Here is a 24,383-nt window from a genome sequence, read left to right as displayed (position 1 = left end):
GCATAATCGAATATAGATGGTATAACGTATTTTAATTAATTGATCTCATGTGTTATTAGTGTATATATTTATATATATATATATATATATATATAATTTATTTTATAATCGTTATTTATTAAACTAATGGAACATTAATTATATAATATCAATTTTAGATTTTTTTGATAAATTTTTATTAATCCTTATATAAGCCAATTATTTTTAATTTAATGGAACTAACATGTTTATATAAATTGAACTAGATATTTTAGCCAATTTTGAAAATAATAATGAAAATAAAATACGATTTATGAAAAGAAGTTTATTTATCTTAACAAAATTGGAAAGCACAATAAATTATGTATTTTCATATTATCTAATAATGTAATAAAATATTAAGCATGGTAAAAGAGAAATAAATTTCTCAAGAGAAAAATAAATAAATTTTCTAGATAAATTATTATTTAAATTAGTCTTTTTTTTAAAAAAGATTCAATAAAAAGATTATTATTTAATTTTCATTTATAGCATTATGTTTCTCATTTTTTAATACATCATGATATATTAATTATCTATTTTAAATTATATAATTTGCATTATTTAAAAAAAATTAATTTTATTAGGAGGGTATTGATTTTTATTTCTTATCATTAATATTTTTATCATTATAAAAATAATATTATATATTTTTATATTTGCTTTCATTTAAAAGAAATATATTTCTAAATTTTTTTAAAAATTTACATTTAGCGACCGATTTTAATTTGGTCGCTAAAATTATTATAGATAATAATATTTTTTATTTTTTTACCAACTACCAAACATCAACTTTGATACGATTTGTTGTAGAGTAGTAATTCCCATACATAGTCCCTACATTAATAAAATGTTATATACTTTGAGTCTAACCCTTCGTAATCTTACTTTTAATCATCTCCCATAAAACCTCTTACAAATGGAGAACATGTCTTCAGTTCTCCTGCAGCAGGTGGCATTGATAAACTTTTGGGTCAAGTTGCAAAACTCATGGGTTGTTATGTTGATGGCATCTTTACTTGCATGAACATGAGGTGATGAGCAAGGAAGAGGACGCCTACTCCAAGGATCAAGTTCTTCAAAGGTGGTGCGTGATTTTAGGAAGGATTATGATAGAATGGACAAAAATGGAAGTTGGGTAGAAGGTGTTTGATGAAAGGCTTGAGGAGGATACTCTAGGGTTGGCTCACTTCATGATGATGAAGGCCACTTCTAGGGTTGTTTCTCTCAAGGTGGAGATGGGAGGATGGTGTCCGAAAATAGCCAAGGGGACTAAGGAAAATATTAAGGCAAAGAAATGCTCTCCCAATATTATAATTTCCAAAGTATTTACAAGGTGTGGTGCATTTGGTATTTATAGGAGTGGGAGGCATCTAAGGTTGCATTTAGGGTGCCTTGGCCGAAATTTACCTTGCCAAATGCACACCAAATGAAACCTAAATTAACCATAGATGCAACTTGGTGACCAAGGATGGAATCTTTAGGTTTATTTAGGCTACATTTAGGTGCATGATAAGATCATGCAACCTTTGCCCTCCACTTGGGCCTAAGCCTTTCTAAGACCAAAAATAGGTCCAAAGCTACCAAAAATGCGTCACCTCCTAATTAAAACCCTAGCCCAAAAATTAAAACCCTAATTATCTAAAGCACCCCATAATACAAGGGTAAAATGGGAAATACAAAAGAAAATAAGTCCTATGACTAAGATACCCCAAAATACAAGAGTAAAATTGGAAATACAAATAAAAAAAGTTCTATGACTAAAATATCCCCAAAGTATAAGGGTAAAATTGGAATAAAGCAATAAATTTTTATGTCACTCAAATTGGGCCTAGGAGATGGATCCATACAAGATATCTCTTTTATCTTCTTCCATTCTCCTAGCCATGAACCATGTGATGGGTCTCACATGAAGCACCAAGGATGGTCCTCCATCATCCCCTCCTTCTTGAGAAGGATTTGACCTCAAATTTTTAAGTTCTTTCATTCCATTGGTCCTTCAAAAAGATGTGAAACCACAATTAGGGAAGTAAAATACTAAAACTTAGCTATGCAATCCTTAAGTACACAATTTGTTGAATGAAAGTGCTAGGGGAAGGAGAGAGCCAAAGAGGCATCACCATTTCAAGTAATTTTGAAAAAGTTATTGACCTCATGCAATTCATTCACTAAATCATCTATCTTAGGGATTGGGTGCCTTTTATTCAAGGATGGATTTTATAAAAGGTGATCATCCTCCATTGCCATCTTTCTTTGGAACAAAAAGAATGAGGATGGCACAAGGGTTAAGGTTCTCTTGAACCTAGCCCTTTTTCTTCAAAGGAAAAATTATTTTTTTCTTTTCTTTTCTTTTTGTTTTTGTTTTTGCTTTTCTCCTCCTCATCTTTCTTAGCGTTTAATTTGAGTTGGTCCTCATTCACTTGAGAAGGTGATAGGGGACACCACACAAATTTCTTTCCCAAGTGTTGGAAACTTATTTTATTGGTGAGGTCATCATGGATTGTTTTCTTGTCAAATTGCCATGGCCTTCCAAGCAAGACATGACTAACCTCCAATGGTACTATGTCACACAAAACTTCTTTATAATTGTCAATGGAGATTGGAATGCTTTCTTGTTGGTTAACTACAATACCTCTCTTCTCATTTATCCATTGCATTCTATAAGGTTTGGGATGAGGTTTTGTAGTCAAGGCTAACTTATCAACCAATCTAGTGCTTCAACAATTGGAAGTTGACCCACTATCTACAACGAGAGAACAAGTATTTTCTAAAACTTTGTATTTTGTTTGGAACAAGTTCTCTCTTTGAGATTGGTCAATGTCACTAGATTGATTGTTTAGAAGCCTTCTTACTGTGACACCTTCTACCCCACATACTATAACACAAATAACAAAAATTGAATAACATAATTTTTTTTTTCATAATTGAAATACCAAACATGTTTAAATAGAGGGTATCACATCCATAACTTAAACAGTAGCTTAATTAGCGGAAATTACATAGAAATAATATAAGGTCTTCCTAAATAATTTAATAAAAACATTCTAATCTAATTCTATCTATGCCCCGATGTCACATGTCCTATCAGAGCAAATCCCAACATAGAAGCCTAAGCTTCATCACCAATATCCTCAGTCTCATGCTGATAATTACCTGTAAGACAGTCAAGGAAAAATAACACAAGAAAAGGGAGTGAGAAATATCTCACTCTGGCTCACAGTTTAGAAATATACGCCGGATAGCCAAACACAAACAAAATAGGTATAACATAGATAAATTAATAAAATCATCACATCTCACTCATCCAAGACATCAATTTTTCATATAACATTAAAATGCACATGTATGGACACGGACTACATTTTATCATGCATGTGGCGCTAGTAACATATCACATGGCATATTGCCGCTAGCAATACACGAAGAGTAGTCTAGGAGTACATGCCGGGTCACACCCTCTGTGCACTCTCACTAGAAGGACATACTACCAGAGTCTCATCGGGATAGCTAAGCTGCGCAAGATACATCCCATGCACACAATGGGCAAGACTAGGACTTACAAACCGAGCTATCCCCAAGGACTAATCCCTAAAGCTTTTACACTAGGGGGCCTTCTCTGGCGGTGTATTCCATATCGTATCCTTAAAAACATTTATGCACATGATGCATGTCAATCAAGACTCCATGCTTTTCTCATATCACATTTTCATATCTCATTCTCATATCATATCATCATAACACATCATCATATCACATCACCATATCATATTATCATGTCTCATTATCATATCACATCATCATATCACATCATCACATCACATCACTGTCGCAACCCGAAAATTTTCGATCTCGCGACTAATGATTTAGACGTCCTTTTAAAAGTCTCATCAATTAAGGAATGCCCGGACACCAGACTAATCCTTAATTAATGGTTTTGAAAATAGGTTCTATGGAGTCGCCACCAATGTTTTACTCAAAACATTGGAAAAAGAAAAGGTTTTTTAAAGTCCAATAATGGCCTTGATAACCAGAATTGGGTTCGGGGGTCGGTTACGTGTAGGGAAGGTATTAAGCACCCCTACAACGCCCTAAATCGGTACCCTATGATGAAGATAACGTAATAAGAATTAATAATTTAAATATTTAATCCCCTTTATTAATAATTATTTACATGAAAATTAAATTACACGGTAAACCCCTAAAATATCTACATAATTGCGTTTATTATAATAATATGTAAAATAAAAGAAGAGAAAGATAAAACAAGAGATTGATGAGTAATACCTCGTAACAAGCTTTATTAGATCTTCAACTATGGAGGTTTTAGGTGATTTGTGGCAACCTTTCACACTATAATAAGCTTCACAAAACTCAAGGAGTACAATAGGAGAGAGAGAGAAAAAAGGGAGAAATTTCAAGCTCTATGGAGCTTTGGACGAAATTTTGGAGGTCCTCAGAAATTTGCCCAAGCTCTCTATTTATAGGCTTCATACAGGGTCCAGAATGGCCCGTTCCAAAATCGGAACGGCCCGTTCTGAATGTGGCCGTTATGTGTTATATTTGTACCTTAGAACGGCCCGTTCTGATTTCAGAACGGCCCGTTCCAGGTTACAGATTTAGGCCCCTTTGATTGGTTTGGAACGGCCCGTTTTGGCCTAGAACGGCCCGTTCCAACCTAACTTTTTTATTCCTTTTAGGAGTCTCGGAACGGCCCGTTCCAATTCCAGAACGGCCCGTTCCGGACTTGGGAACGACCCGTTTCGATTTTGGAACGGCCCGTTCTAGGCCACTAAAAAAAGTTGATTTGGGCTCTCTGATGTCCTATTTTGCTAATTGTATGCCCCCCGGATGAAATTGGGTGTCTACAGCTACCCCTCTTTACTTGTCCTTTGGAATAGCTGTGTTTCTTTTCCAAAGGCAAGTAAAGACGTAGACATTTCGTCCGGGTCTTCTCTTCGTCTCTTCGGTATTGGTGCTTCTGCGCTGTTTCCCTTAGATAGGTGCATTTGTTCGCATCTTCACCCTTTAGAGCAGTTGTTTACTCTATTGGGTAACAAGGCTGACAAACTGTACACCTGATCTTCAGTCTTCAAGTAGAAGCTCTATTGTTTCTCTTGTGATAGTGAGGTGGAGATCCAGTTCTTCAACCTGCTGATGTTGAGTATTTTTGTGTCGGCCTCTCCGGGCCACCTACTGATATTGTGAGTGTTATTGTGCCGGCCTCTCCAGGCCACCTGCTGATATTGTGAGTATTATTGTGTCGGCCTCTCCAGGCCGCCTGCTGATACAGTGAGTATTATTATGCCTGCCTCTCCAGGTCGCCTGCTAATGTTGAGTATTATTATGCCTGGCCTCTCCAGGCCGCTTGCTGATGCTGAGTATTATTATGCCTGCCTCTCCAAGCCGCCTGCTAATGTTGAGTATTATTATGCCTGGCCTCTCCAGGCCGCCTACTGATGCTGAGTATTATTATGCCTGCCTCTCCAGGTCGCCTGCTGAATCTTAAGTATTATTATGCCTAGCCTCTCCAGGCCGCCTGCTGAATGCTGAGTATTATTATGCCTACCCTCTCCAGGCTGCCTGCTGATGCTGAGTATTATTATGTCTGCCTCTCCAGGCCGCCTGCTGAATGTTGAGTATTATTATGCCTAGCCTCTCTAGGCCGCCTGCTGAATGTTGAGTATAATTATGCCTAGCCTCTCCAGGCCTCCTGCTGATGCTGAGTATTATTATGCCTGCCTCTCTAGGCCGCCTGCTGAATGCTGAGTATTATTATGCCTAGCCTCTCCAGGCCGCCTGCTGAATGTTGAGTATTATTATGCCTAGCCTCTCTAGGCTACCTAATAATGCTGAGTATTATTATGCCTAGCCTCTCCAGGCTGCCTGCTGATGTTGATGATGCGATTGCCCTTTTTCTGTGGGGGGATGTTTGATGAAGACGAGGATTGCTAGTAGGTGGTGCCCTTGTGATGGTGGGAAAATGAGTAAATGATGAGTATTATTATGTCTGGCCTCTCCAGGCTGTCTGCTGATGATGATGATGTGATTCCCCTTTTCTTTGGGAGGACGTCTGATGAAGACGAGGATTGCTGGTAAGTGGTGCCCTTGTGATGGTGGGCAAAGGAGTTGATGGGTGACAGGGATTCTAGTGTTGCCCCCACCATGTGAGTATTGTGATGCCTCTCCAGGCGCCTTTATGGGATGGTTGGTGTTGTTCTTGTCAAGGTGAGTATTGTAATGCCTCTCCAGGCGTCTGCTTGTGGTAGCTTTTTTCTGAATTTCATTTTTTGTTCAGCTTCGGCTCTTTCATGTTTGAAGCTTGCCTTTTTTTTGCTATTTTTTCTAAATGCTTCGGCTTTTTCAACATTTGTTAAGCTTGCCTTTTTCTGATATTTTTTTTGCTTTTTTATTGTCATCATTGGTGGAGGGATCTATTCCCTTGATGTTATTTGCTGGATCTTTATTGAGGAGTATTATCTTGGAAGCCACCCTTGGCTTTGGTAGGAAAACATTCCTGGTCTTGGCATTTTCATGAATCTTCCATCATTCGGTTGAGGAGTAGGGCGCGATGGCCTCTTCATGCTTATGGGTTTGCTTATTTGGTTGATTCTATTCCACTATTGATATGCATTTGCTTAGTGGGCACATAGAATCACTTGGGGTTGCCATTTGACACCGCTTCGACTCATGCTTGGCTATTGAGCTTTTATGAGTGCTTTGTCCTGATGAGTCTTTCTGACCCATAGCAAGTAGAATGCATGGATGCATGGATGCAATGAAAATGCAAGACAAGAATGATTCTTTTTTTTTGTGTAACGCCCTTCCATATGCCCTTAACTCATATGCATGCGATGCAGTTTATGCTCATGTGTTTATTCCTAAAGATGCAATTCATTTTTTTTATGTCGGGAAATTAACCTGTACGCATTAAGGTTAATGTTGACGATTTCTTTCTATCCATGTCAATCTTGATTACTGTCGGGATATGTTCATTTGAGCCCAAGCTTCAGTGGTTCCTTGACTTTCCAGTCGATGTGTGGTCAAGCGTCTCTAACCTCTGTTTGAGGACATCTCGGCCTTCTCTCTGTGAGTATTCACTGTGCATTTTCCGTGTATCTTTTCGGTACCATTTTAATGCCATAAGGGTTAAGAGAAAAGAAAGAATGGATGTTTATATTTTTTTTTTCAAAAGGGTTGTTGGAAGGGGTTTTCTCAAAAGGGGTTTATAGAAGAATGGCTAGCCAAGGTAGACTTTGGTGTTTAGGGTTATCAAACAAAATGTATTTGCTACAAGGAAGTTATCATTGTGTTTTATCCTTTTTGGAAAGTGGAGTGATGACTTGGGGTTGTGCCTTGTTTAGATGATCCCCTGAGCCGCCTTTCGATTTTCAACTCAGGTCACTGCTTTGACGTCCTGACTTTTGCCTAGGTTACTTGAGATGTGTTCCCTAGCGGACATTTTTCTTTTGATGTTTTCTTTTGCCTAGGTTACCAATTTTAACTTGTGGGTTTCCTAGCAGATCTTGCCCTAACTTTTGTGCAGCCCCCTTAGTGGGTTTCCTGCCGAGCCTTCATTTTTTTGCAGCACTCGTGAGGTATGGGATGTCTTTATTTTATCAAACCCTAGTCATGTTTGGATTCATGTGATTACTTTGTTATCCTTTCCATGCTATTATCGAGTAACATCTTTGTCGCAAATACAACTTATTTATTAAGGGTTAATAGATGAGGCCTAGAGTGAATATTTAAAGGGAGAAGAGAAATGAAAGAATGTTATGGCATTTAAAATAGTACTTCCAATTTACACGTGCCCCTTTAGCAAAGCTCGAAGGCTCGGGCATGTCTCGAGTTCGTGATTCGTACACAGAGAGATTAACCGAGGTTGCCCCCTAGAGAGGCATGGTTGACGATTGGTTGAACTACGTTAAGAACGCATTCCCACTTGCTTGAATGTGGGTGTTTCGACTTCGGAGTGAAACCTTTATGAATTCTTGCTTTCTGAAGGGAATACCCAAAAACCGCCTTTCGATTTTCAACTCAAGCAGACATTGCTTTTTTTTATTTTTATGTATGCCTAACTTTTGTATAGGACGTATCCTATCGGGGTTTTGATTCTCTCTTCTTTATCCTAATTTTTTCCTAGGACGCCCTTTACGAGTTTTCGTCCTAGCGGGTTTTTGTCATGCAATGCCTTTATTCTTCAATTGGGTTTTGTTGTAATTCCCCAGAAGCAAGGATTCATTCATTCTTGACCATTCCTTCTATCCCAACAGTTGTCAGCATGGGGAACTCTCGATGTTTGAATCGTCAATTTGGGCGTGTTATGCCCCCCAGTCTTCTTGCACAATTACTGGTTTTTTAAGTGCTTCCAATTTGTTGTATCGAGTTTGCACATGATTCCCAGTGATCTCATTATTTGATTAACACGCACAGGTTAGGTTTCCCTTTTTATTCTTATTTATTATTTACAAGGAAGACGAATTATCTATATGAAGTGCAAAATAGAATGCAAAGGTGATTGAGAAATTCAACAGATATCATTCTCATTGATTCTTATTTAGAGAACATTCTTTGCATACTATTATGTGTGCCTTCCATTTCTAATGAATATATGCTAATGCACTATCCTAGGAGATGCATGATATTTATTTTCTGCCTAAAATTTATCATGTTTTTGACTAAGAGTTATGATGCATGATTTTTTGCTATATCTTTTTGTTTTTGTTTTTTTTTAAATAAACTACCCTATATGATGCTTTAGAGTTAGGGTATATAGAAGGGAGTTAAATTTTCATCATATTTTTTTATTAATATCTATTTGTTTGTAATTCTTATCCATTTAAAATAAATAAACACAAACAAATGCAACACATATATGCTCAAACAAATATACACCCGCGAACAGTCACGTTTAAATCCTTGGTCTGTGGTCCCTGCAAGAAAAGTGCATTGTATAGGAAAGTTCTAATCTCACTGGTCTTAAGGCCCCCAAGGTGCCCCCATTATAGGGACCTAGTATCTCTGTCGCCGTCACCTGGCAAACTCTAAGGTCTGTCGCTGTATTTCAGGCTAGAGTAACCGGTTATCACCTTGAGTGTGATTTCCGACAAGGCTCACAGGCTCCAAGGCCAAACTTGGGCCGGTCGTACGTCAACTACTCCCTATGTTTAATACCCTCATGCCCCCGGGTGTAGGGGGAACTGTTGTGTGCAAAGGTTTGTGTACAATTTTATTTCAAACAGGTGCAAAATTTAAATAAGCAAACAAATATCAAAGCCAAACAAATAAAGCAAACAAAATAATGGGGAAAAATATTTAAATTATTATTTTTATTTTATTAACCTCATCAATTAAATGGGTCTGACCCTCTTTAAACGTCCCCAGTGAAGTCGCCATCTGTCGCAACCCAAAAATTTTCGATCTCGCGACTAATGATTTAGACGTCCTTTTAAAAGTCTCATCAATTAAGGAATGCCCGGACACCAGACTAATCCTTAATTAATGGTTTTGAAAATAGGTTCTATGGAGTCGCCACCAATGTTTTACTCAAAACATTGGAAAAAGAAAAGGTTTTTTAAAGTCCAATAATGGCCTTGATAACCAGAATTGGGTTCGGGGGTCGGTTACGTGTAAAGAAGGTATTAAGCACCCCTACAACGCCCTAAATCGGTACCCTATGATGAAGATAACGTAATAAGAATTAATAATTTAAATATTTAATCCCCTTTATTAATAATTAGTTACATGAAAATTAAATTACACGGTAAACCCCTAAAATATCTACATAATTGCGTTTATTATAATAATATGTAAAATAAAAGAAGAGAAAGATAAAACAAGAGATTGATGAGTAATACCTCGTAACAAGCTTTATTAGATCTTCAACTATGGAGGTTTTAGGTGCTTTGTGGCAACCTTTCACTCTACAATAAGCCTCACAAAACTCAAGGAGTACAATAGGAGAGAGAGAGAAAAAAGGGAGAAATTTCAAGCTCTATGGAGCTTTGGACGAAATTTTGGAGGTCCTTAGAAATGTGCCCAAGCTCTCTATTTATAGGCTTCAGACAGGGTCCAGAACGGCCCATTCCAAAATCGGAACGGCCCGTTCTGGATGTGGCTGTTATGTGTTATATTTGTACCTTAGAACGACCCGTTCTGATTTCAGAACAGCTCGTTCCGGGTTACAGATTTAGGCTCCTTTGATTGGTTTGGAACGGCCCGTTCTGGCCTAGAACGGCCCGTTCGAACCTAACTTTTTTAGTCCTTTTAGGAGTCTCGGAACGCCCCGTTCCAATTCCAGAACGGCCCGTTCCGAACTTGGGAACGGCCCGTTCCGGGCCGCTAAAAAAAGTTGATTTGGGCCCTCTGATGTCCTATTTTGCTAATTGTATGCCCCCCATACGAAATTGGGTGTCTACAATCACCATATCACATTATCATATTATCACATCATATTCATAATTTTCACATAACACTCTAATTCATTTAAAAACATATTCATTTTCAAAATTAACCACATACTCATGCATCACATCCAACAAGGAACACAACAAAGCAATTAGAAGGCAAAATAGAAAACATTCATATGTTTCCCGTTTTCTCATAGGGTTTCCCGTAGGAACCCACAGAAATCTCAAATTATACAATTATAATTTTAAAATTGAAATTAATCATTCATTCAAGCAATTTATACAATTAATTACATACAAGTGGAACAATAGATGAAACAGATACAATTGGGGAAAACCCCTCATACATGAGCATACAACAAACACAGGATTGGAGGTCAATCCCACTACCCAACATACATTCCCACACCCAGAGTAAGGTTTCTCACTCCCCCTTTACCTGGATGAGCAGAAGACGAATGGTCTTGGTGTGATCTAAGATCGTTCCTGAGTACTCTTCCTTAAAGCTCTTTGTTTCTCCTATTGTTTTCCCTAACCCTTCAGAACGCAAATAAGGCAGATAGGGTTAATGCTACCTGACTCCTTTCTTAAAATTAATCCATTGGGCTGGGTCAACCCAACCCATTTTCCTTCTCTTCTAACCCACTTCTCTTTTCCCTCAAAATAATTAAGTAAAATAAATACATGTATATTATAAAATAATTTCTCTATAATAATAATGTATTTCTAACCCCAAAATATAATAATATAATTTCAATAACAAAATATCATATAAAATCAACCTTCTCTTAAAACATATAAATATTTATTTAAAAATGCTAATAAAAATACTTATTTAATACGTACAAAATAATTGTCCAAAACAATAATTATTTAAAACATACAAAATAATATTACTGTATAATTATTAAAATAATTATGACCAAATACCATATAATAATAATAATAATAATAATAATAACCTTTTTTTGAAAACTGGGGTGTTACACTTACCAAAAGTAAGTCTCCTTCACAAGGTAAAATTTCTTCCTCGGAGTCTATGGCTTCTTCTTCACTACTAGAGGAAGATGAAGTAGCTTCATCAAGGCTACTATAGTGGTCTTGGGCTTTTAAAACCATAGTTTTCTTTGTAGGACATTGGGAAGCAATATGTCCTCTTCTAAGACACTTGAAGCACTTGATTTCACTTGACTTAGACTCTTTGGAGGGTGCTTTGAAAGATTTTTCTTTTTCTTTTTTCTTTTTCTTTTTCTTTTTCTTTTTATTTTTCTTTTTCTAGGGAGGTCCACCAATACATGGCATGCCCTTGGAAGCTAAGGGTTGCCAAAGAAACCTTCCTCTCTTCACTCACTCCATGGCAAGAGAACAATTGTTCCACTTTCATTTCCCAATCTAAGTAATTTTCAACATTATCTTTGCCATGAAATGGGGAAGAGTGATGTTGGGTTCCTTATTGTAAGACTCCCTATGTCTATGTGGTCTTGGGGGTCTTTGATAGTAATCATCATTGTGATGACTACTATAGAAGTTATCACTTGGAGGTTGGGTATGATGCCCTTCCTCCTCATGAACACTTGAAGGTATTTTAACCCCCTTACCCTTTGAAGCCTTAGGTTGGGGAAATCTAGGGTTTGATCCACTAGCTTCCCCTCCCACAACTAGCCTAGCAAGTAGTTGTTTTATTTCCTCATTATTTCTAGCATTTTCTTTTTCTCTTTTTCTAAGATTTTCCTCTCTTTTTATATTTTCTTCTTCTTTTCTTCTTAGGTACTCTTTCAATTCCCTAAGTTCTTCCTTAACACTAGACCTATACTACAAGAGTTATGATCATGTACACTAGAATGATCTCTCATCTTTGATCAAAAAGGTTTTCACAAATTGGTTTTCAAAAAGGTTGGTAAAAGGTTTTCACAAAGAATGAGTGATAAAAAGGTTTTCATAAAAGGTTTTCAAAGGTGTAAGATTGGTATGCAAAGGCCTAAGTGTACAAAGTGAACTATCAAGGGAGGTGGACTACTAAGAATCACTTAAAAACCAAGCCTTTTCAAGTAGAAATCACTAAGCCTTTTCAAACTTTTCTCACAAAAACAATTTTCACAAGACTAAGGTGTGTGTGCACGGACCCTTAGTAGGCAAATGTAGCCTTCTAATGCAACAAATAGGTAAAAATAAAGTCCTAAGCAATTATACTACTAAAGCTATAAAACATGCAAAGGAAAGCACTTAAAGCATATGCTAGTCGGTTTTCCTAGGTGAAGGTTTTCAAATCACCTTCAACTACTTGAACTAACACCAAAAATGAAGAGGTTTAAAAATGGCCAATTACAAACCAAAATAAAGAAACAAAGCCCAAATACAAGAGGCCAAAAAAATTGAGCAAAAGGAACAAGTAAGAAAGAAATTGTTGAATCTCCAAGTCTTCAAATCTCCACCCCTTCACAATGAACCCCCAAGGTTAGCCTTTCAAAGGTGTTTGCACTCTTTAATTTGGTGTGATCCTCCAAAGCTCCTTGAACTCAAATCGGACAACCCCTCCACTCAATCCACCAAGAAAGTGTGTGGTGTTTAAAAACTTTCCTCACCTAGGTCAAGAAGAAAACACAACCCAAGAGTACAAGAGGCCAAGGGAGAAAACTAAAAAGGCACAATTAAAAAGGCTAAACTCAAGTGGATTTGTTGAGACAAACTTAAGAGTAGAAAGAAAGACTCAAAAATTAAAATTAAGGTACATTAAGAAAGGTAAGTACATAAGAGAATAAGTCCTAGAATAGCACTATAATGGAATTTATCAAATAGGCTTAAAAGAAAAATGATGCACTTAACATGTTTGATTTATTGTTTCATACATCCATACACTAGTTTGTTGAAAGGTCCAAGAATAACTCCATTGCTAAGGTAGGAAAAAAATTTTCCCAAAGTCCACAAGTCTAGCAAGGTTCCCTTTTTCTTGTTTTTGTTTCTTTTGTTCTTTTTGTGCTTGTCCAAGTCTCGGTTTTGATGTTCAAAGTCCAGCCACTTTTCTCTTTTTTTTTGAATTTTTTTTTATACTATAATCCTTCCATTGCTTGGGTTTTACACTTGTGTCCAACAAATGGTTTAGCAATAATTTTAGGAGTATTCTTTATAATATTTTGTGATGGCTTAATGAGACAACAACTTGAGTGAATTTTAAAATTTTTAGTATGCAAATGTCCAGCAGTAAAATGTGCACATAAAATTCACTCTCATGCTCAAAACATCAAACAATATATAGGCATACAAGTGAACTAGGAGATACTTCAAAGTTGGCCAAAAATTTTAAGGCAAAGATGTGCAAAGAATGTAATCACACATGATATTTTAGGAATGTAGAACATGCTATAACTAATTAGCATGCATGATTGACTCTCTAAGGCACATATAAGTCACGGCCAATTCATTAAACACATGGCATGCATGTCATATTTTTCTCATTTCAATGGTTAAGCATAAAAACTTGGAATTTTTTTAAGGTAGTTCAAAAGAGACAAGCTTATGACAAAATCGGATGGATTAAAAAAATAAAAAGCATTAATATATCATGCAGCCCAAAATTTCCAGCAACTCAAATTTTTAAAGAAAAAGGCAAGAACCTAAATAAGAAAGCCTAAAATGCCAAGATGATTCACAAGGAAGATATGGTATGAATCAACACAAGAAAGGAGATTTATGGATCATCAAATTATGGAAATTATGATGATTCATTTAAGCACACTTAGAAGACATTCAAGGAAGACATGACATGATCGAAAATATTTAGAGACAAAGAAAGTGTTACCCTTGAAGAACAAAGGCTCTAGATACCACATGATGGCATCCTTACTTGCATGAACATGAGGTGATGAGCAAGGAAGAGGACGCCTACTCCAAGGATCAAGTTCTTCAAAGGTGGTGCATGATTTTAGGGAGGATTATAATAGAATGGACGAAAATGGAAGTTGGGTAGAAGGTGTTTGATGAAAGGCTTGAGGAGGATACTCTAGAGTTGGCTCACTTCATGATGATGAAGGCCACTTCTAGGGTTGTTTCTCTCAAGGTGGAGATGGGAGGGTGGTGGCTGAAAATAGCCAAGGGGACTAAAGAAAATATTAAGGCAAAGAAATGCTCTCTCAATATTATAATTTCCAAAGTATTTACAAGGTGTGGTGCATTGGGTATTTATAGGAATGGGAGGCATCTAGGGTTGCATTTAGGGTGCCTTGGCCGAAATTCACCTTGCCAAATGCACACCAAATGAAACCTAAATTAACCCTAGATGCAACTTGGTGACCAAGGATGAAATCTTTGGGTTTAGTTAGGCTACATTTAGGTGCATGATAAGATCATGCAACCTTTGCCCTTCACTTGGGCCTAAGTCTTTTTAAGACCAAAAATAGGTCCAAAGCTACCAAAAATGCGTCACCTCCTAATTAAAACCCTAGCCCAAAAATTAAAATCCTAATTATCTAAAGCACCCCATAATACAAGGGTAAAATAGGAAATACAAAAGAAAATAAGTTCTATGACTAAGATACCCCAAAATACAAGGGTAAAATTAGAAATACAAATAAAATAAGTTCTATGACTAAAATACCCCTAAAGTATAAGGATAAAATTGGAATAAAGCAATAAATTTCTATATCACCCAAATTGGGCCTAGGAGATGGATCCATACAAGATATCTCTTTTATCTTCTTCCATTCTCCTAGCTATGTGATGAGTCTCACATGAAGCACTAAGGATGGTCCTCCTCCATTATATGTTGTGGGAAGTGCCGGAAGCAAAGAGAAGGTAATTAATTTCAAATTTGGATTAAGCACATTATATTAATTATATGTTGTTTACATGTTACTATTTTATTTACGGCTTGATAATCCAATAAATAATCTTTTCAGTTAGTAGTTGTGACATTATTATTAGCCAGTTTTTAATATTGTTTTTAAAAATGAGACTAAATTGGCCAGTTCAACCAACCTAATTAACCGTGAATTGCTCTGATAATTAGTTCGTTTACTCTAAAGAAAGAATTGGACCATCTATGAACCATTAAAGAATGAAGCTAACTAGCACAACAGCTATAAAATTATAAAAATAAGTGTAGAAAATCAGTTTGATCCGGTCTTTTTTGAATTTATTTAGTTTATTGCTTTTTTCTTTTAATTTAATCTAAAATCATTTTGAGATAAATAAAAACACATTTAAATATTTCACACAAGTATCAATTACTTTGTAAATTATGTTAATGTTTATCTTATAAAACACATAATTTAGTCATTTATATTAAATTTTAATTTTAACATAATTGGTTAGCGTAAATATCAGATACTTTATGCTTATACATTGTGAGGACAATCTATTTAACAAATTTCTGTCCTGTGTAAAAATTCGTAATTTTGCAAACAAAATTAGTCTTTCACCCATAAAGTGAAGCAATACTGATGAAAGGATAAAAATAAAAAAAAAATAGAAAAAGATTAACTTTCAATTTTAAGATCTTAATTTCTCATAATTCATATTATTTTTTAATTTAAAACATAATATCAAAAATATAAATTTAATTACTATACGTTCGATCACAGTCAGGCATCTAAAATTTGAATTAATACTTTCATTGATTTTTAAAAATATTATTTTTTAAAAACCTAATTGTGGTATTAGTTATTTATATGTGTTTGTTATTAGGTACTCTCTTGAAAGATATATTTCGATCTTGTTGGGGGTAAAATGCTGGATGCAGCTCTTGTGAACATGCTAACATGGGAGATAAGTAATATTGATTCATAAATTTTAAATAATTAACGTTATAAAATTAAGAATAAAAGAATACTTACGCCAATTCCAATATCTAGTTTGCATAAAACGTGAAACACTGTGATTCTTTATTGTGTTTAATTCCAATATAAAACGTTTTGCATTGTAAAATCTCAATCTTTGCAATTTACTTATAATTATATATTTTATCATATTCATAATCTACCAGTGAAAGTATAAAAAAGGGAGAGGGAGCTATAGAGAGTGAAAAACAGGGAATTGGGGAAGAGTAAAGGAGGTTTTCTATCACTGATTTGGGGTTAGTTGGGTAAAAGAAAAAGTGACGTAATCTCTAATTCATCATCTTGTAATATATTTTTTAAATGTAATTTGCTTTGTAGATGGGGTGTTGGTAGTTGCTTGCTTCATATTGATCTGTTTTTAATTTGGCACACCAACTGTTTGATCAAATGTTGCATTGAGTTCTACTTAAATTGTACCTCTAATTCAACCTAATGTATACAGCATGCATGGGACTGGTTCTTCTAGCTTATCCGTGATCCTTTAGAAATTGAATAAACACTTGGAAACCACAAATTTATTGACTGTTTATCAAGTACCGAATGTTGTAGATCAAATTGAATTCAAGCTTATTCTCCAATCTCTCTCTGCAGCATTTCAACTCCTTGCTGGAGCTGATAGCCAAGTTTGAAGAAGCTCCATACGACATTCAGTTTGAACGTTGAACAGCATTGGTCAGAGGCTTGGAAATACCACCAAGTAAGAGGCACTATTTAAGTTTTTTTTTTTTTTTCTGTTTATCCAAAATTTTGTTTTATAGTTTAAGATTTACCCCCGGTTTTACATATAAGCAAAAGAAAAGTCATGTTACTTGGTATCAAAAATAAACAACTCTCAACTAATTTTACTCTATTTAATGCTACCATCTCCAAAATATCCTTTCATTTAATTAAGATTCTATTTCTAATGATCCTTTTGGTTCTTAATATCAAGTTTTAAGAAAAAGTAATTTAGAAAATTGTTATTTTTTAAATGTGACTAGTGCAATTAAATGATGTTAATTTAACTTTCTTATTTAACATGAATTAGTTTTTTTACTTATATTCTGTTATGTGTTAACTATTTTAGAGTTAGTTGACTTACAATATTAGGTGGAAATTAGTTTGTTAACTGGTTGAACAGGTTATAACAGAATTTGTAAAACTAACTCTTTAAATAGTTAGTTGGGGTTGAAAACAAGAGTTATGAATCATTCTGTAATTTTCCTCTTACACTCTCAATGCAATAAGACTCGAAGTTCTTTCTTTCAATTAGAATTTCCTGGGTTCTTGAGGCCTTCGAACTCCTTGAAGTTCCTGGATTCTCTGTACTGTCTGTTTCTATAGCTTTCATATCAATTGGTATCTTGGGGCACACTTCTTGAAGTCATGGCAGAATCAACCAGATCACAAGCAGCTTTGCGTGAAATGGAAGAAAGGTTGAAACTTGCATTTTGGAGAAACTAGAAGCGAAGATGGTGGAACTCGCGGGTGTGATGCAAAAGACATTACAAGATTCATTGAAAGGGACGTTAACTGAATTGTTACACAAAAATCATCATAATTCTGGTGTGGGCAATCATCTTTCTAGTTTGGGTAATCATCTTCCTAGTTCAGGTAATCATCGTGCTCCTTATGGTTGTGGTACAAGGTTGGCTAGAATTGATTTTCCTAAATTCAATGGTGAAAATGTAAATCAATGGATTTATCAATGTGAGATGTATTTTGCAATTGACCTAACCCCTGAAGAATTCAAAGTGGGATTAGCTGTAGTGCATTTTGAAGGCAAGGCAATGCAATGGCATCATGCCTTTGCAAAGTCCCAAAAGAATGATAATTGGCCAAATTGAACTAAATACGTGAAGCTATTAAGAATTAGATTTGGGAATTTGTGTGAGGATCCTATGGTGGAATTGATGAATTTGAGACAGTGTTCTACTGTTACTTCTTATCATGAAGAATTTGATGCCATCATTAATCAGTTGGAATTATCTGAAGAATATGTACTTAGTTGTTTCTTGGGAGGGTTAAGACATGATATCCAAATGTTAGTGCGGATGTTTCAACCAACTACGGTGATGAAGGCTTTTACCTTGGCAAAGTTGTATGAATCTGCCAACCAAGGAGGAAATTCAGTGAAATCAATTCTGTCTAAGAGCTCTACCAAACCCTTAATTGCTGCAAAACCTGTCACTTTTTCAGAGAATCAGGTGGATTCATCCAAAGGGAAGTTGAGGAGAAATCTAACACCTGCATATATGAATGAGAGGAGGGAAAAGGGACTTTGTTATTTCTGTGATGAACCTTTTATGTATGAACATAGCCTGACACACAAGAAACTTCAGCTACACATGGTGGAGATTGATAAAGAGGAGGATGATGAGACATTACAATCTGAGACAATGGTGAAAGAGACTGATTTTGGGGATCCACATATTTCTGTAAATGCTTTGACTGGGGTGCAAGGGTTCGGAACAATGAGAGTCACAGGAAGCTACAAAAAGAAACCCTTACACATTTTGATTGATAGTGGTAGTACACATAATTTCTTAGATGTTGATATAGCTAAGAAATTAGGGTGTAGGATTCAAGCTATGAAGCCTTTACAAGTAATTGTTGCATATGGTAATAAAATGAAGATTGAAGCAATTGTGAAAGAATTTAGCTGGTTTTTACAACATAATAAATTCCAAGCTGATATGATGTTAATTCCTTTGGGTTGCTGTGATATGGTGCTTAGAATTGAATGGTTGGTGACATTAGGAGACATTGTTTGGAACTTTGACAAATTAAAGATGGAATTTGTAGTAGATGGTAAGTGACATGTGTTAAGGGGATCTTTTCAGCATGGCATCAAAATTATTAAGAACCAATTGATGGAAAAAACTCTCATGAATGGAGTACATCTGTCTATGATACAAGTTTATCAGGATGAAGGACCTTTTCTGCAGAGTTTAACTACTCATGCTCAACAGACAACCACTCCTATAGCAATTTCTGCCTTATTAGCTAAGTTTGAGGATGTATTCGAGGAGCCTACTCAGTTACCTCCTATGGGGGAAGGATTTAATCACAAAATTCCATTGTTACAGGGTGTAAATCCAGTCAATAAGAGACCTTATAGATATGTTGGCAATCAAAAAGACATTATTGACAAACTGGTACAAGACATGCTAAATTATGGTTTTATTCAGGGTAGCTGCAGCCCTTATGCAAGTCCTGTTGTGTTGGTTGGAAAAAAAGATGGGTCATGGCGGCTTTGTGTGGATTATAGAGAGTTGAATAAAGGAACGGTGAAGGACAGATTTCCTATTCCCTTGGTAGAGGATCTCATGGATGAATTAAATGGTGCTATGTTCTTCTCTAAAATTGATCTAAGGTCAAGCTATCATCAAGTCAGAATGGATCCAGCAGATGTTCATAAAACTGTATTGAAGACTCATAGTGGCCATTATGAGTATGTAGTTATGCCATTTGGACTTACAAATGCACCAGCAACCTTCCAAAGCCTAATGAATGCAATTTTCAATAAGTTTCTTAGAAAATTCCTAATGGTTTTTTTTTTTATGATATCTTGGTTTATAGCACCAATGAAGTTGAGCATTTACAGCATTTAGAGAAAGTGTTGTCCGTTATGAGGGAGAATAAATTGTTGGCCAAGAAATCAAAATGCTATTTCGGGGTGGACAAGGTGGAATACTTGGGCCATTTTTTGTCTAGGGAAGGAGTTTCAACTGACCTGGTAAAAATACAAGCAGTTAGGGATTGGCCATTACCTCAAAATGTGAAACAGTTGAGAGGTTTTCTGGGGTTAACTGGGTATTATAGAAGATTTGTGAGATGGTATGGGACTATAGCAAGACCCCTCACTGACATGCTAAAGAAGGATAATTTTGTTTGGACTAACAAGACAAAAGAGTCTTTTCAACAGTTAAAGACAGGATTGATGACTGCACTTGTTTTAGCTCTCCCAGATTTCAACAAAACATTCATGGTTGAGGTGGATGCTTCAGGGTATGGCATTGGTGCTGTGTTAATGCAAGACCATCATCCTTTAGCCTTTATCAGCAGGATCCTAAGTAAACAACAACAGTCTTTATCGACCTATGAGAAAGAATTGATGGCATTGGTATTTGTTGTACAAAAATGGAGGCATTACTTGCTCAATAGACATTTTGTGATAAAAACTGATCATAGAAGCCTCAAATATATATTAGATCAAAGATTATCCACGGCATTCCAACAAAAATGGCTAGTTAAACTCATGGAGTTCGATTTCTCTATAGAATTCAGAAAAGGAAAGGAGAATGTAGTTGCTGATGCATTATCGAGAATAGAACATATTGATTGCCAAGCACTAACTGTCACAAGCTTACAATCTGATTTGTTAGCTAGAATTTTACAATCTTATCAATCAGATCCTGATGTACAGAAATTGATTTCTCAATTACAAGTTGATGCCAATAGTCACAAACATCATTCATGGAATGGTTCCGAGTTGAGAAGGAAAGGAAGGTTGGTAGTTGGAAGGGATATTTAATTAAGACAAGATCTATTATAGTGGATGCATTCTACTGCAACGGGTGGGCATTCAGGCAGACATGCGACTCTACAAAGGATCAAAGCTGTAGTTTTTTGGAAGGGAATGACAAAAGATGTACATGAATTTGTCAAAAAATGTAACATTTGTCAACAAAATAAATATGAAACCACTGCTTATCCAGGGTTATTACAGCCATTACCAATCCCTGGACATGTATGGCAGCACATTTCCATGGATTTTATTGAAGGTTTGCCTCTATCTCAGGGAAAACAATGCATTTTTGTGGTGGTCGATCGGTTGAGTAAAGCTGCTCACTTCATGACTCTTACTCATCCATATACTGCTTGCACTGTAGCTCAAGCTTTCATGGATACAGTTTTCAGATTACATGGATTTCCTGAGTCAATTGTCAGTGATAGGGATCCTATCTTTCTCAATAAATTTTGGCAAGAGTTAATGGCTTGTCAAGGGATTCAATTAAAGCTTTCAAGTGCTTACCATCCACAAACAGATGGACAAATAGAAGTTGTCAACAGATGTTTGGAAACTTATCTGAGGTGTATGTGTTCAAATACTCCACAGCTCTGGCCTAAGTGGATATCATTGGCTGAATGGTGGCATAACACCACTTTTCATACAGCAATCAATGCTACACCCTACGAAATTGTCTATGGACAACCACCTCCTGCTTCATTACCCTATTTGCCAGGAGAATCTAATGTGGAACTGCTGGACAGAAGTCTTACTAAGAGGGAGGAAATGTTGAAGGTTTTAAAATTTCATTTGAAAAGAGCTCAAAATAGAATGCAACAGATGGCCAATAAACATAGGATTGATAGACAATTCCAGGTGGGAGATTTAGTCTATTTGAAGCTGCATTCTTATAAACAAATATCTGTTACCAACAGGACAAATGAGAAGCTACCTCCTAAATTCTTTGGTCCATTTCCAGTACTTGAAAAGGTGGGACCAGTAGCTTACAAACTACAGCTTCCAAACACATCACAGATTCATAATGTATTTCATGTATCTCAGTTGAAGAAACATATTGGGGATGCTGTCATTTCAACAGTGTTGCCAAGCCATATTACTGATGCAACCAATGCAAGGGAGCCTGAGGCAATTCTGGACAGAACTTTCGTCAAGAAAAGGGGACAAGCAGTGACAAAAGTTTTAGTAAAATGGAAGAAACAGTGTGTTGAGGATGCTACTTGGGAACTCTATTATGATTTACTTAGAAAATTTCCTCAATTTTTCAATTCATGAGGACAAGAATTATTTTAAGGGAGGGAAATTATTTTAGAGTTAGTTGACTTACAATATTAGGTGGAAATTAGTTTGTTAACTGGTTGAACAGGTTATAACAGAATTTGTAAAACTAACTCTTTAAATAGTTAGTTGGTGTTGAAAACAGGAGTTATGAATCATTCTGTAATTTTCCTCTTACACTCTCAATGCAATAAGACTCAAAGTTCTTTCTTTCAATTAGAATTTCCTGGGTTCTTGAGGTCTTCGAACTCCTTCAAGTTCCTGGATTCTCTGTACTATCTGTTTCTATAGCTTTCATATCATATTCAGAACCGATGGGAGCATAAATCATTAAATTGCCCATATTAATTATTGCTAGGCATGTGTTAATGTTAGTGAGTCACCTTTCCGGATCCCATATTCTTTCATGTCATGAAGTGGTGCAATGGTTGCTAAAGTTTTCTGCTATATACACGAGTCTGAAATTATAGATAGCTAATCACCTTTATGCTAATTTTCGCAGTATGCATGCATGTAGTGGTGCTAATTGTTGTTTTGATTCCAATTATTTTCCATGCATTTCCATTTTCTCCCTATTCTGTTCATCTATAGTATCTGTAATCCCAATCCATATCTTAATTTATAATATTTAGTGGAAAAAGGCTAAGTTGTAGCATCAACTGCGCACAAAAATGCTGGTGTGTTTATGTTACATGTCAATGATTCCATGATAGCATGTTCTCAAACTTAATTGAGTTTGAGTAATTACACTAGTATATTTGCTGCTGTTAGTACTTGTATCCAGAAATTGAGATTTTATTCACATTTGAATGGTGTATGGTGCATCTGTCTTTTAACTTACCTATAAGAACAGTTTCATGTTAATAAACAATTCAATTCAATTCCTTTCGTTAGATTAAAAATAAAATAGACAAAGGAATCATGAACAAAAAAGATAAAAAAGAGTAACGTGTTCACATAAAATGGGTGAATATATTTCTCCTTTCATTATGTTTTGTGTTTCTTAGTCTTTACTTATTTGTTAAACTGCTTTCTGTGCTTCGTTATTCATCTTCTGTTAGATAATAGAAATATGCCGGTTATGAAGCGATATGTGCTGAGATTGTTCATATCATTAAAGTACATTACTGCAAACGTGGTAGATAGAAACAATGGTCGCATTGTAGCAACATCATCCACTGCAGAACACAGCATTAAAGAGTCACTTGAGTGTGGCAGGTCCTGCAATGCAAAAGCAGCTTCTGTTGTTGGGGAGGTGTTGGCAAGACGACTCAAAGTTGAGGGGCTCAACGAAGGACAAGGAAGCGGGATTCATGCTAACATAGGTAAAGAAGTAGGGAAGAAAGGATTCAAGAACCAAACCAAGGTTTGGGCTGTTGTCAATGCTCTTAAGAATAATGGAGTTAAACTCGTCCTTGATGATGAAGATGATGACAAAAATTCTTGGTCTAATTCCTAAGATAGGAATGGAGTAAGTGTTCTGCTAATAGCATCTATGCATTATTTAGTCTCGTTTCTTAGAAGTATGAGTCAGAATGTAATTGAAAATCTTTTAGTTATTGAGGAACATTGCAAATAAATTCTCTAAGAAACTCATCAGGGATATTTTCTAACCGATAGTCAGAAACTAATATATTTTGGGATGTAGAGATCACCGAAATGGATTGTCTCTCTTAACAAAGTTTTCTTCATACGCACTGCTATAGAACCGAGCCCCTATTAGCATTCTTAAGGAACTCAGTTATCTATCAACAGTGTTGGACTTCATTTGTTCTCTAACACACTCTTTGTTGTTAATCAAAATTTATTAGAAATGGTGAAATTGAGTGGATCTCACACTTTATTTAATAAGTCTCACTCATGATTTTATTTTTTTTCAATAAATTTCAAGTGATAGTAGATAGTGTGTTTGTTATAAACCAAAAATAGAAATGGGGAAAGTAATCTATTATTGAAGATGAGTGTATTACATAGATGAAATTTGCAATGCCCACATAGCAGAACTCCTACCCACACTTCTCTTTAGTTGTTTTTTATTCATTTATGAAAGTAAATCGTATGAACTTGTTAGTTATACCAGATGGAAGATGCTATCGTTTTAGGACACAAACTGCTGAAATTTGTAATTTTGACTATCATATCTTGCATTTGACATCTACTTGGTTATTTTGAATTTTGATTACTTTCCATAGCTGTCATCGAACTCACTTAAAAATTATACTCAAACACCAAATGACATACTGTGACTTCAAGTATACACATGGACCTTTCCTTCGGCAAAAGTATATCCAATCATCCTACCTAAGTTCCAATTAATAGATAAGGTAGAGAACAACC

At 35.7% G+C, this 24,383-nt stretch overlaps 1 protein-coding gene across 10 annotated transcripts; it reads left to right on the top strand.

Annotated features, from left to right (window-relative positions):
• The first annotated feature begins 14,704 nt into the window (after positions 1 to 14,704).
• On the top strand, positions 14,705 to 23,754 carry LOC109819108 (Ribosomal L18p/L5e family protein). Of its 10 annotated transcripts, none has more exons than XM_083070856.1 (3): positions 14,705 to 15,215; positions 16,850 to 16,955; positions 17,511 to 23,099. In XM_083070856.1, exon 3 carries the CDS (start codon positions 20,799 to 20,801, stop codon positions 22,041 to 22,043), a length of 1,245 nt encoding a protein of 414 aa, XP_082926982.1. In that variant the 5' UTR covers positions 14,705 to 15,215; positions 16,850 to 16,955; positions 17,511 to 20,798; the 3' UTR covers positions 22,044 to 23,099. The 10 variants fall into 10 exon arrangements, with proteins under 10 accessions (XP_082926982.1, XP_082926985.1, XP_029124834.2 ...); XM_083070859.1 differs by lacking the exon at positions 17,511 to 23,099 and adding an exon at positions 23,108 to 23,754 and having other exon boundaries at positions 15,086 to 15,215; XM_029269001.2 differs by lacking the exon at positions 14,705 to 15,215 and adding an exon at positions 16,063 to 16,191.
• Positions 23,755 to 24,383: the final 629 nt, after the last annotated feature.

This window comes from Cajanus cajan, chromosome 3, assembly GCF_000230855.2.
Source record: "Cajanus cajan strain Asha chromosome 3, NIPB_CcT2T_4, whole genome shotgun sequence".
In the NCBI taxonomy this organism is placed as follows: domain Eukaryota; kingdom Viridiplantae; phylum Streptophyta; class Magnoliopsida; order Fabales; family Fabaceae; genus Cajanus; species Cajanus cajan.
This window is presented reverse-complemented; position numbering and strand designations above follow the sequence as displayed.